This window comes from Nicotiana tomentosiformis, chromosome 6, assembly GCF_000390325.3.
Source record: "Nicotiana tomentosiformis chromosome 6, ASM39032v3, whole genome shotgun sequence".
NCBI lineage: Eukaryota > Viridiplantae > Streptophyta > Magnoliopsida > Solanales > Solanaceae > Nicotiana > Nicotiana tomentosiformis.
Genome location: NC_090817.1, coordinates 47,073,175 through 47,087,402, shown reverse-complemented (window position 1 = coordinate 47,087,402; position 14,228 = coordinate 47,073,175). Strand labels below are relative to the sequence as shown.

The following is a 14,228-nucleotide window of genomic DNA, read 5'->3' as shown; positions in this document are numbered from 1 at the left end:
TAAAACCTGGTGTCACAAGTGCATGAGTATCAACTAGGAAATATAATAAAATAAAAAATCTATCTAGAATAGAAGTTAGACAGGGGAATATAAATAACTCTGATGGAGACTCTGTATGCTGCGGATCGTAACATGGAATGCAGCTCATGGTAAATCTCCGCAATAGCCATGCCTTTGCGCCTAAAAGACTACCAAACATGTATATACCTGCACAATAAGTGCAGCAAGTGCAGCATGAGTACGTAAATCAATGCATACCCAGAAAGTATCTAGCCTAACTCCGGAGAAGTAGTGACGAGGGGTCAACATCAACACTTACTAGTGGTCCAATATGTAAGGCCCAGTAAAATTTTGCGAAGGAAAAATAATATTTCATTGTGCCTAACTAGGCGTACGTGATAGTTTATGCTTCTAGGCAAGGTGATGGCTTATGCTTCTAGGAAAATCAAGAATCATGAAAAGAATTATCCAACACATGACTTAGAACTTGCAGCGGTGGTATTTGCATTGACGCTTTGGCGTCATTACCTTTATGGGGTCCATGTGGATATATTCGAGGGCCATAAGAGCCTTCAATATATTTTCAAATAGAAGGAGCTGAATCAGAGGCAGAGAAGATGGCTTGAGTTACTCAAAGATTATGACATCGATATCCTGTATCACCCGGGAAAGGCCAATGTTGTGGCAGATGCTCTTAGCCGAAAATCTATGGATAGTTTGGCTCACTTGGAGGCATAATAGAGGCCATTGGCCAAGGAAGTTCATCGATTGGCTAGTTTGGGAGTTCGTCTTGCAGACTCTAGTGAAGGAGAGGTGATCGTTCAAAATAGGGCTGAATCATCGCTTGTTGTGGAAGTCAAAGAGAAGCAATACAACGATCCATTTTTGTTGCAATTGAAGGAGGGGATTCATAAACATAAGACTATGGCTTTTTCTCTCAGCTTGGATGATGGTACGCTAAGGAAGTTTATTGGTGGAATGATATGAAGAGAAATATAGCGGACTTTGTGGCGAGATGTCCAAATTGTCAACAAGTGAAGACCGAACACCAACGGCCCAGTGGGTTGGCACAGAACATAGAAATTCCAATGTGGAAGTGGGAAATGATTAATATGGACTTTGTGGTAGGATTACCATGCACTGCGCGCAAAGTTAACTCAATTTGGGTGATTGTGGATCGACTCACGAAATCAGCACACTTTTTGCCGGTGAAGGCTACCGACACAGCGGAACAATATGCTAAGTTGTATATCAAGAAAATAGTCAGTTTGCATGGCACTCCAGTTTCCATCATTTTTGATCGGGGAGCACAATTCACTACTAATTTTTGTAAGAAATTTCAGCAAGGTTTGGGTACTCAGCTGAATATTAGTACAGCCTTTCACCTGCAGACTGACGTGCATGCAGAGCGAACTATTCAGTCGCTTGGGGATATGTTGCGTGCTTGTGTTCTAGACTTCAAAGGTAGCTGAGATGATCATTTACCACCCATAGAATTTTCCTACAACAATAGTTATCATGCAAGTGTTCAGAGTGCACCTTTTGAGGCTTTATATGGTATGAGATGTAGATCTCCCATTGGGTGGTTTGAAATTGGGGAAGCAGAGTTGTTAGGGCCAGACATCGTGCATCAGGCTATGGAAAATGTTAAGATCATTAAGGAGAGGTTGAAGACTGCTCAGAGCCGTCAGAAGTCCTTTTCGGATGTTGATCGTAGGGATTTGGAGTTCAAAGAATATGATAGGGCATTCTTGAAGCTTTCCCCCTTGAAGGGTGTAATAAGATTTGTTAAGAAAGGGAAAGTGAGTTTAAGGTATGTCGGACCGTACAAAATCATTCAGAGGATCGGTGAGGTGGCGTACAAGCTTGAGCTACCACCTGAGATGTCATTACTGCACCCGGTATTCCATGTGTCTATGTTGAAGAAGGTAGTTGGAGATCCGTTAGCTATTGTGCCGGTTAAAACCATTGAAGTTATTGAAGAACTGTCGTATGAAGATATTTCAGTTGCCATTCTTAATAGGAAGGTCCGAAAGTTGAGGAATAAAGAAGTTGCCTCCATGAAGGTGTTGTGGCGAAACCAGCAGGTTAAAGAGGCTACTTGGGAGGATGAGGAAGAGATGAAAGAGAAGTATTCTTACTTGTTTGTATAAGCTATGTAACCTTTCTATAAAACTGACGCCTATGGATTCTTGTATCACTTGTTCAGTTAATGTAAATATGCTTCTTTCTAAATATATTGTATGTGAGGCCACAGTTGGTGTTGTTTTATGTTATGTTACATCGTGGGATTATGTATATGTTGTTAGGATGTGTTTCTGGGGTTCTCTGGTAGGTGGGTAGGCCCAATTACAAGGGAGACTGGCAAAATTTAGGGAGTTAGCCAAATTTTGAAACTACTAGTGAGTGTGAATTATTAGTTGGGCCACATTTGATGCTAATAATAGATTTTGACCCTCATTCGAGGACGAATGATCCTAAATGTGGGAGAATGTAAGGCCCCGTAAAATTTTGCAAAGAAAAAATAATGTTTCATGGTTCCGGACTAGGCTTAAACTTTTGAGGATTGTAGAAATTCTTCGCGGCTCGAACTTTTTGGGTCGAACAATGCATTGAGGAGTAAAGGAAAGTTTTTTCCAGGGAAATGCGTTTCTCCGGTCCATTATGCGAGCATAGAATCACTCTGTGAGCCGCATAATGGTTGCAGAGTGAGGCAGGTATGGGCTGGGATGGATGCCATTCTGCGATTGACTATGCGACCACAGATCTGTTCTACGGTTCATTATGCGACCGCAAAAAAGGTCTGCGGGTCGCATAGTGACCGCAGACCCAAGCAGATTGTTTCCAGTTTTTGCACCAAATTATGCGGCCGATATGCGGACCAATTATCCATTATGCGGTCGCATATGCGACCGCATATCTTGTTTTGGAGCTTTATTTTTGGGTTTTTATAACCCGACCCTACTTCGTTAAATAGACGATTTATACCATTTTTGACCTAAAACCTGATATTTTGAGAGTAAGAAAGTGCCCTAGAGTGGGAGAGTGATTTTTAACAAATTGTCCATCAATTATTGCTCAAATCTTTGAAGATTAATAAGGAAAACTAACTAGGTATTCATCCTAGAGTAAGATTCTACACCCTAACCCTCAATCTCGAATTTTATCTAGAATTGGGTAATTAGTAAAATGATTCTTGGGTATGGGAGTTGGTTATTTTGCATGCATGTGTTCTCAAAGGGTGTAGGAAAATTGTTTAGTTAAAATGGTAAAGAATGGGTTGTGGGGTGATGGAATACTCCATAAAAGGACTTTGACACCTTAATGCATACCTAGTGTTTGATAAAATGCTCAAATGAGCTAGAACCATGATCATCTTCCTAATTTTGGTTCAACTTGTTATATCTCTAAAATAGATTGAAGTTGCTAAGATTTCCGGAATATTTTAGAGTTTAAGGAAGCTCAATTGAGGTATATTGGCTAAACTATTCTTTACGAATTGGAACCACAATATCCTTGCAAGTTCCAAGATATTTATTACAAATTGAGTATTCCGAATAAGTTTTGTGACAAAGATATATGTGCAATTAGTGTTTCAAATGGTCTTATCATATTATATTATAAATTAAGGATGTGTCCCAAACTATGGATTGTGTATCTACATGTTATGATTCCAAGTCGTGATTTATGTAAAAATTATTATGCTAAGTTGTGAAGAGATTGTGATTGGGATTACACATCCACCCACATACTTTGGGGTGAGGCGACAATGCTGCTTTGTGTATTGTTTTGGTATTGTTGTTACACCACCACCCACATATATATATTGGGGTGAGGCGGCATGGCCGCTTTGTGTAGGTATTGGTATCGTTGATACATTTCCACCCGTATATTTTGGGGTGAGGCGGCGGGGCCGCTTTGTGTGAAATAGGTATTGTGTTTACACCTCCACCCGCATACATTGGGGTGAGGCGGCAGAGCCACTTTAGCAGAGTTTTTGTATTGTGCTTACATCTCCACCGACATACATTGGGGTAAGGCAGCGGAGCCGCTTTGTGTGAAAATGGTTACAAAGGATCTCATCTTAAGTTCTATAAATGTTAATGACATCTCTTGATAAGCTTGCTTTGGTTTAAATGGCTATCTATGCTATTCTATTGTCGCCTTGATTCGTCATATTCATACTATATTTCTGAGTTCTTAAATTGGTGTTTGGTTTTCATACTAGTACTATTCGACATGTACTAACGTCCCTTTGGCCGGGGGCACTGCATCTTTAATGGATGCAGGTGGTTCCACACCAGAGGTTACTAACCAGTGACAACAGTGCTCATTCTTCCAAGCTGACTTGGTGAACCCATCTCATTCCGGGGTTGTGCATCTTTTGTTTCGTATGTGTTTTGAGGTATAGCCGGAGCCTTGTTGCCGGCACTATCATTGTACTCTTTGGTATTTTTAGAGGCTCCGTAGACTGAGTGTGGGTTGTGTATGGGTGTTAGAAATGTTAAACAAGTTGTGTTGTGATTAAATCACTTGTTCCACTTTGAACCATGAAGGGGTGTGTGTGTGTTGAGACTTATTAATGGAATGACTAATGGTAATGAATTGGTATTGTAGACATGATCACCTTATTGTCTAATTAACAATAATATGTATTATCCTTATTCATGGATGAGTTGGGTAGAAGGAAATTTAATAGGCTTGCCCAGCCGGGTTCACAGATGTTGGCATAGATAGTGGCTTCTCAGGCCCAAAGATCGAGTGTTGGGCCTACTTCTTCCAGTCATCCAGGGAAATCTGCTAGTTCTAAGGTAAATAAGTTTCTTCAGTTAGATCCTCCAGTGTTTACGGGTACTAATCCCGAGGAGGACCCCAGGACATTATTGAATAGATGCACAAGACTCTTCGGGTTATGCATGCTACAGAGACGCAGGGAGTGGAGTTCGCCTCCTACCGCCTGAAAGGGGTGGCTTATTCTTGGTTTGAGTTGTGGGAGGAATCCCGTGAGGAGGGAATCCCTCTGGCAAGGTAGGGTGAGTTCACCGATGCTTTTATAAATCATTTCTTGCCTGCCGAATCTAAGGCAGCCCATGCCACTGAGTTTGAAAGACTGAAGCAGGGTAGTATGAATGTGTGGAAGTATCATATGGAGTTTGCGCCTCTGTCCAAGTATGCTATTCACATGTTGCCCACTATGGAGGCTAGAGTGCACCGGTTTGTACAGGGCCTTAGCCCATTGCTTATTAATGAGGCTGCTACAGCTGCCTTGAATTCCGATATGAACTATGGTAAGATGGTGGCATTTGCTCAAGCCACAGAGACCCATAAATTAAAGAATAGAATGTCAGAGTAGCAGCAAGGCTCTGTCTATGGGCAACTTTGGTGGTTCTTCTGGTGGTGGTGGTGGTAGGTCGGTATTCAGGGGATGGTCATCTGGACCATCTCAATCATTTGCTCAATCTTTAATGAGTGCACAGTCATCTGGACCCAGTTAGGGCAACAAGGGTCGGCCCGACAGAAGGTTTCAGCAGTGAAGGCTCCCATGCCCTAAGTGTGGGAGGATGCACTTTGGGTCCTGCTTCATGAACCTACCTGTATGCTATGGGTGCAGTCTGAGGGGTCACATGCAGAGGGATTTCCGCTCGTCCCACCGAAATATGGGAAGAGGTGCGGCGCAGCCAGCTAATTATGTAGCTACTACATCCACAACACCTCCATCTCGAGGAACCCCAGCACCCGCAGGGCGTGGTGCAGCTAGGGGTGGTGCACAAAATTCGGGAGGGCCCAGCAGATTCTATGCTATGCGGAGGCGTCAGGATTCAGAGGCTTCTCCAGATGTTGTCACATGTATATTGTCTGTCCAATCCCGTGATGTATATGCTCTTATTGGTACCAGTTACATTTTGTCATATGTCACTCCTTATGTTGCTATGGAATTTGGGATAGAACCGGAATAGCTTCATGAGCCGTTCTCTGTATCTACTCTGGTTGGTGAGTCTATTTTGGTCGCGCGGGTTTATAGGGATTGTGTTGTCATGTTGTGTGGTCCGGACACCGTGGCCGATCTTATTAAATTGAGAATGGTCGATTTTGATGTGATAATGGGGATGGATTGGCTTTATTCATGTTTTGCCAAGCTTGATTACCGAACCAGAACTGTTAGGTTCGAATATCCAAATGAGCCAGTTATTGAGTGGAAGGGTGATAATGAAGTACTGAAGGGTAAGTTTATTTCTTACCTTAAGGCCACAAAAATTATCAACAAGGGGTGTATTTACCATTTGGTCCGGGTTTTCTTTCACAAAAATGATCAACAAGGGGTGTATTTACCATTTGGTCCAGGTTACAGACATAGATGCTGAGGCACCTATACTTGAGTTTGTGCTTGTTGTGAATGAATTTCCGGGAGTCTTTCCGGATGAACACCCTGAGATCCCACCAGACAGGGAGATTGATTTTGGGATTGATGTGATGCCAGACACACTTCCTATATCTATCCCACCCTACGGAATGGCACCGACAGAATTGAAGGAGCTAAAGGAAAAATTGAGAGCTTTGATAGAAAAGGGTTTTATCCGGCCGAGTGTGTCACCTTGTGGTGTACCGGTCCTTTTTATAAGAAAGAAAGATGGGTCACTGAGAATGTGTATTGACTATTGACAGCTTAACAAGGTCACAATCAAGAATAAGTACCCGCTGCCCAAGATAGATGACTTGTTTGACCAATTGCAGGGGCTAGGTATTTCTCCAAGATCGATTTAAGATCCGGATATCACCAATTGAAGATCAGGGAACAAGATGTTCCAAAAATAGCTTTTAGAACCCGATATGGGCACTTTGAATTTTGGTAATGTCTTTTGGGCTAACAAATACCACAACAGCTTTCATGGATCTTATGAATCGAGTATTCAAGCCTTTTCTTGACTCCTTTGTGATAGTGTTTATTGACGATATCCTTGTATATTCACGCAACCGAGAGGACCATGCTGATCACCTCAGGGCTGTGTTACAGACTCTGTATCAGCACTAGTTATATGCGAAATTTTTGAAATGTGAATTTTGGCTCGAATCTGTTACATTCTTGGGTCATGTCATCTCCAGATAAGGAATCGAGGTTGATCCACAGAAAATTGCAGTTGTGAAGAATTGGCCAAGGCATATAACCCCAACAGAGATTCGCAGTTTCTTAGGCTTAGCGGGTTATTATAGAAAGTTTGTGGAGGGGTTTTCTACCCTTGCCTCTCCGTTGACGAAATTGACTTAGAAGGCAGTTAAGTTCCAATGGTCAGATGCTTGTGAAAGGAGCTTCCAGGAGTTGAAATCGAGATTGACTACGGCACCAGTGTTGACCTTCCCAGAGGGTGCAGATGGATTTGTGGTATATTGTGATGCTTCAAGAATTGGGCATGGGTATGTATTAATGTAACATAGCAAGGTGATAGCTTATACTTATAGGAAAATCAAGAATCATGAAAAGAATTATCCAACACATGACTTAGAACTTGCAACGGTGGTATTTGCGTTGAAGATTTGGCATCATTACCTCTATGCGGTCCATGTGGATATATTCACGGACCATAAGAGTCTTCATTATATTTTCAAACAGAAGGAGCTGAATCTGAGGTAGAGAAGATGGCTTGAGTTACTCAAAGATTACGGCATCGATATCCTGGATCACCCGGGAAAGGCCAATGTTGTGGTTGTTGCTCTTAGCCAAAATTCTATGGGTAGTTTGGCTCACATGGAGGCATATCAAAGGCCATTGGAAAAGGAAGTTCATCGATTGGCTAGTTTGGGAGTTCTTCTTGCAGACTCTAGTGAAGGAGGGGTGATTGTTCAAAATAGGGCTGAATCATCGCTTGTTGTGGAAGTCAAAGAGAAGCAATACAACGATCCATTTTTTGTGCAATTGAAGGAGGGGATTCATAAACATAAGATGATGGCTTTTTCTCTCGGCTTGGATGATGGTATGCTAAGGTACCAAGGGCGTCTATGTTTTCCAAATGTGGATGGTCTCCGAGAAAGAGTCATGACCGAGGCTCACACTTCTACGTATTCCATGCACCCGGGCTCTATGAAAACGTATCATGATCTTAAGGAAGTTTATTGGTGGAATGATATGAAGCAACATGTAGCGGACTTTGTGGCGAGATGTCCAAATTGTCAACAAGTGAAGTCCGAACACCACCGGCCTGGTGGGATGGAATAGAACATAGAAATTCCAATGTTGAAGTGGGAAATGATTAATATGGAATTTATGGTAGGATTACCGCGCACTCCACGTAAATTTGACTCAATTTGGGTGATTGTGGATCTACTCACGAAATCAACACACTTTTTGCCGGTTAAGGCAACCGACATAGTGGAACAATATGCTCAGTTGTATATCAAGAAAATAGTCAGGTTGCATGACACTCCAGTTTCCATCATTTCTGATTGGGGAGCACAATTCACTGCTAATTTTTAGAAAAGGAATTTCAGCAAGGTTTGGGTACTCAGCTGAATCTTAGTACAACCGTTCACCCGCAGACTGACGTGAAGGCAGAGTGAACTATTCAGACGCTTGAGGATATGTTGCGCTCTTGTGTTCTAGACTTCAAAGGTAACTGGGGTGATCATTTACCACTCATAGAATTTGCCTACAACAATAGTTATCATGCTAGTATTCAGATGGCACCGTTCGGGGCTTTATATGTGTCACGCCCCAAAATTGTGGAGCGTGACTGGCGCTCAACCGAGTGAACCCGACCGAGCAAGCCTGTTAAATTTCTTCTACCCAAACTCATTCATAAATAAAGAGAATATATGTTTTCCTTAATTAAACAATAAAGTGGCCGTGTTTGCAATTACCAATTTCTTACCATAAGTTTTACCATTTTTAAAGTCACAAATGGACAGGTAATACAATCACAACATAGCATAGTTTATCTTTCCCAGTACCAATACACAACACACACTATGTCTACGAAGCCTCTATAGATAAAGAAGAGTAAAATGATAATACCGGCAACAAGGCCTCGACTATACCTCAACCATAATACATAAAGAACAAAAGATACATGACCCCGGGATGATGTGGGGCTCACCAAGTCAGCTGGGAAGAAGGTGTACTGCTATCATTGATCAATGTCTCCTGCTGTGGAACCATCTACATCCATTTAAAAATGCAGCGCCCCCGGTAAAAGGGACGTTAGTACCGTCAAATAGTATTAGTATGAAAACTAAACACCATTTTAAGAATTTAAAAATACAAGAGAATTATGATGAACCAGTGCGGCAATAGAATAACATAGATAACCATCTCAACCATAGCAAGCTTATTAAAAGCTATCAACAACATTTATAGGATTTAAGATGAGATCCTCTATAACCATCTTCACACAAAGCGGCTCCGCCGCCTCACCCGATGTATGCAGGTGGAGGTGTGCGTACAATACCACAACTCTAATCAAGCGTCCCTGCCGCCTCACCTCAATGTATACGGGTGTATGTATAACCACTGTACCAAGAACCTACAAAAAGCGTCTATGCCGCCTCACCTCAATGTATGTGGGTGGAAATACATCAACGATACCAATACCAACATAAAGCGGCTATGCCGCCTCACCCCCAATGTATGCGGGTGGTAGTGCCACAACAATACCAAAACCATACACAAAGCGATCGTACCGCCTCACCGCAATGTAAGCGGGTGGAGGTGTAGTCCCACAATATCATAATCCGTACACAAAGCGGTCATGCCGCTTCACCCCAATATATATGTGGGTGGAGGTGTATCACAATCACAATCTCTATATCATAATCACCACACAAAACGGTCATGCCGCCTCACCCCAATGTATGAGGGTGGAGGTGTATCGCAATCACAATCTCTACACAACTTGGCATAATAACTTTCACATAAATCACGACTAGAAATTATAACATGTGGATACGTAATCCATAGTTTGGGACACATCCTCAATTTATAATGCAATATGATAAGAGTATTTGAAATACAAATTGAACATATATCTTCATCACAAAACTTATCGGAATACTCGATTTATAACCAACATCTCGGAACTTACAAGGATAATGAGAATTCCAACTCTTAAAGAAGAGTTTAGCCAACATACCTCAATTGAGCTTCCTTAAACTCTAAAACATTCAGGAATTCTTAGCAACTTCAATCTATTTTAGAAATATAATAAATTGAACAACAATTAGGAAGATGATTATGGTTCTAGCTCATTTGAGCATTTTATCAAACACTATGTGTGCATTAAGGTTTCGAGGCCCTTTTTACGGAGGATTCCATCATCCCACAACCCAATCTTCCTACATCCAACTATGCGACCGATATGCGGTCCGCATATCCGTTATGCGATCGCATACCTTGTTCCGGAGCTCAATTTATGGGTTTTTAAAACCCGACCCTATTTCGTTAAATACACTCTTTGGGCCATTTTTGAGACATAAACTAATATTTTAGAGTAAGGAAGATTGTTGAGCTAAAAATGGTAAAGAATGGGTTATGGGGTGATGGAATCCTCCATAAAAGTACTTTCACACCTTAATGCATACCTAGGGTTTGATAAAATACTCAAAAGCTAGAACCATGATCATCTTCCTAATTTTGGTTCAACTTGTTATATCTCTAAAATAGATTGAAGTTGCTAAGATTTTCGGAATATTTTATAGTTTAAGGAAGCTCAATTGAGATATGTTGGCTAAACTCTTCTTTAAGAATTGGAACCCCAATATCCTTGTAAGTTTCAAGATATTTATTACAAATCGAGTATTCCGAATAAGTTTTGTGACAAAGATATATGTTCAATTCTTGTTTCAAATGGTCTTATCATATTATATTATAAATTGTGGATGTGTCCCAAACTATGGATTGTGTATCTACATGTTATTATTCCAAGTCGTGATTTATGTGGAAATTATTATGCTAAATTTTGAAGAGATTGTGATTGGGATTACACCTCCACCCGCATACATTGGGGTGAGGCGGCATTGCCACTTTATGTATAGTTTTGGTATTGTTGTTTCACCACCACCCATATATATATATATATATTGGGGTGAGGCGGCATAGCCGCTTTGTGTAGGTATTCGTATCGTTGATGCATTTTAACCCGTATATATTGGGGTGAGGCAGCGGGGCCGCTTTGTGTGAAATGGGTATTGTATTTACACCTCCACCCGCATATATTTGGGTGAGGCGGCAGGGCCTCTTGAGAAGAGTTTTGGTATTGTGCTTGCACCTCCACCTGCATACATTGGGGTGAGGCGGCGGAGCCACTTTGTGTGAAAATAGTTAAAGAGGATCTCATCTTAATTTCTATAAATGTTAATGACAGCTCTTGATAAGCTTTATTTGGTTTACATGGCTATCTATGCTATTCTATTGTTGCCTTGATTCATCATATTCATACTATATTTTTTGAGTTCTTAAATTGGTGTTTGGTTTTCATAATAGTACTATTCGACATGTACTAATGTCCTTTTTGCCGGGGGCACTGCATCTTTAATGGATGCAAGTGGTTCGACAAAGGAGGTTACTAACCAGTGACAGCTGTGCTCATTCTCCCAGCTGACTTGGTGAGCCCCATCTGATTCCGGGGTTGTGCATCTTTTGTTTCATATGTGTTTTGAGGTATAGATGGAGCCTTGTTGCCGACACTATCATTGTACTCTTTGGTATTTATAGAGGCTCCGTAGACTAAGTGTGGGTTGTGTATGGGTGTTGGGAATGTTAAATAAGTTGTGTTGTGATTAAATCACTTGTTCCACTTTGAACCATGAAGGGGTGTGTGTGTGTGTGTGTTTTGAGACTTATTAATGGAGTAACTAATGGTAATGAATTGGTGTTGTAGACATGATCACCTTATTCTCTAATTAACAAAAATATGTATTATCCTTATTCATGGATGAGTTGGGTAGAAGGAAATTTAACAGGCTTGCTCGGCCGAGTTCTCTCGGTTGAGCGCCGGTCGCGCTCCCCGATTTTAGGGCATGACAAACTTAGTATCAGAGCCTAAGGTTTTAAAGTGTCTTAGGATGTCTCGGAGCCGTATCTAGTAGATTCCTTCTTATCAGTGTGTTGTCGACCACATCTATAATTAGGATACTACTTGGGTATTTAGTAATAATACCCTTCTTTCATATTCTCGATCGTGCTATAAAGCTGATTGGAAGATTGTTCATCCTTTAACTCGTGCATTGCTCAAAATTTTCAGTACATGGCACCTAAGAAGAAGGCAAGAACTGGCCAAAGAGCCAGTGTCACCCCGAGAGTTGCAGTTGATCCTATATTTAATGATGCGGGTGAGCACCCGAGGGGTGAGGATATTCACTCAGTTACTACACTGTCTGATTCTACCACACCTGATCAGACCGCACCTATCCCTATGCCTACTGAAGGTGCAACGGTTCCTCCAACTGATATCCCAGTTCCACCTCCAGCTCCAGCTTCCGATTCTGGTGTGTCTGATGTTGATCTTAGGGGAGCCATATAGATGTAGGCACATATAGTTGCTTCTCAGGCCCAGAGATCGAGTGTTGGGCCTACTTCTTCCAATTAGCCATGGGAATCTGCTAGTTCCAGGGTAAACAAGTTTCTTCAGTTAGATCCTCCAGTGTTTACGGGTACTGATCCCGAGGAGGACCCCCAGGACTTTATTGATGAGATGCACAAGACTCTTCGAGTTATGCATACTACAGAGACGGAGGGAGTGGAGTTGGCCTCCTACCGCCTGAAAGGGGTGGCCTATTCTTGGTTTGAGTTGTAGGAGGAATCCCGTGAGGAGGGAAGCCCTCCGGCAAGGTGGGATGAGTTCACCGATGCCTTTATGGATCATTTCTTGCCTGTCGAAACTAAGGCAGCCCATGCCGTTGAGTTTGAAAGCTTGAAGCAGGGTAGTATGAATGTGTGGGAGTATCATATGGAGTTTGTGCGCCTATCCAAGAATGCTATTCATATGTTGCCCACTATGGAGGCTAGAGTGCGCCAGTTTGTACACGGCTTTAGCCCCTTGGTTATTAATGAGGCCGCTACAGCTGCCTTGAATTCCGATGTGAACTATGGTAAGATGGTGGCATTTGCTCAAGCCACAGAGACTCGCAAATTGAAGAATAGAATGAAGCGTCAGAGTAGCAGTAAGGCTCGGTCCGCGGGCAACTTTGGTGGTTCTTCCGGTGGTGGTGGTGGTAGGTCGGCATTCAGGGGAAGGTCATCAGGACCATCTCAATCATTCGCTCAGTCTTCGATGAGTGCACATTCATCTGGACCCAGTAAGGGAAATAGGGGACACCATCAGTAGGGTCGGCCCGACAGAAGGTTTCAGCAGCGGAGTCTCCCATGCCCTAAGTTTGGGAGGATGCACTTTGGGTCCTTCTTCATGGACCTACCTATATGCTATGGGTGCGGTGTGAGGGGTCACATTCAGAGAGATTGGCGCTCGTCCCGCCGAAATATGGGCAGAGGTGTGGCACAGCCAAATAATTCTGCAGTTACTACATCCACAGCACCTCCAGCTCTAGGCACCCCAGCACCCGCAGGGCATGGTGAAGCTAGGGGTGGTGCAAAAAATTCGGGAGGGCCCAGAAGATTTTATGCTAGGAGGAGGCATCATGATTCAGAGGCTTCTCCAAATGTTGTCACATGTATATTGTCTGTCCAATCCCATGATGTATATACTCTTATTGATCCCGATTCCACTTTGTCATATGTCATTCCTTATGTTGCTATGGAATTTGGGATAGAACCGGAACAACTTCATGAGCCGTTCTCTGTATCTACTCCGGTTGGTGAGTCTATTTTGGCCGCGCGGGTTTATAGGGATTGTGTTGTCACGTTGCGTGGTCGGGACGCCGTGGCCAATCTTATTGAATTTAGAATGGTCGATTTTGATGTGATATTGGGGATGTATTGGCTTTATTCATGTTTTCCCAAGCTTGATTGCCGAACCAGAACTGTTAGGTTCGAATTTACAAATGAGCCAGTTATTGAGTGGAAGGGTGATGATGTAGTAATGAAGGGTAGGTTTATTTCTTACCTTAAGGTCACTAAAATGATCAACAAAGGGTGTATTTACCATTTGGTCCGGGTTACTGGCACCGATGTTGAGGCGCCTACACTTGAGTCCGTGCTCGTTGTGAATGAATTTCCGGGAGTCTTTCTGGATGAACTCCCTGGGATCCCACCAGACAGGGAGATTGATTTTGGGATTAATGTGATG

The 14,228-nt window shown here is 42.3% G+C and overlaps 1 protein-coding gene across 1 annotated transcript; it reads left to right on the top strand.

The window, feature by feature from the left end:
* The first annotated feature begins 1,559 nt into the window (after nucleotides 1–1,559).
* Nucleotides 1,560–2,153, top strand: LOC108948910 (uncharacterized). The gene has a single exon (XM_070178605.1). It carries the CDS (start codon nucleotides 1,560–1,562, stop codon nucleotides 2,151–2,153), a length of 594 nt encoding a protein of 197 aa, XP_070034706.1.
* The last annotated feature ends 12,075 nt before the right edge of the window (nucleotides 2,154–14,228 follow it).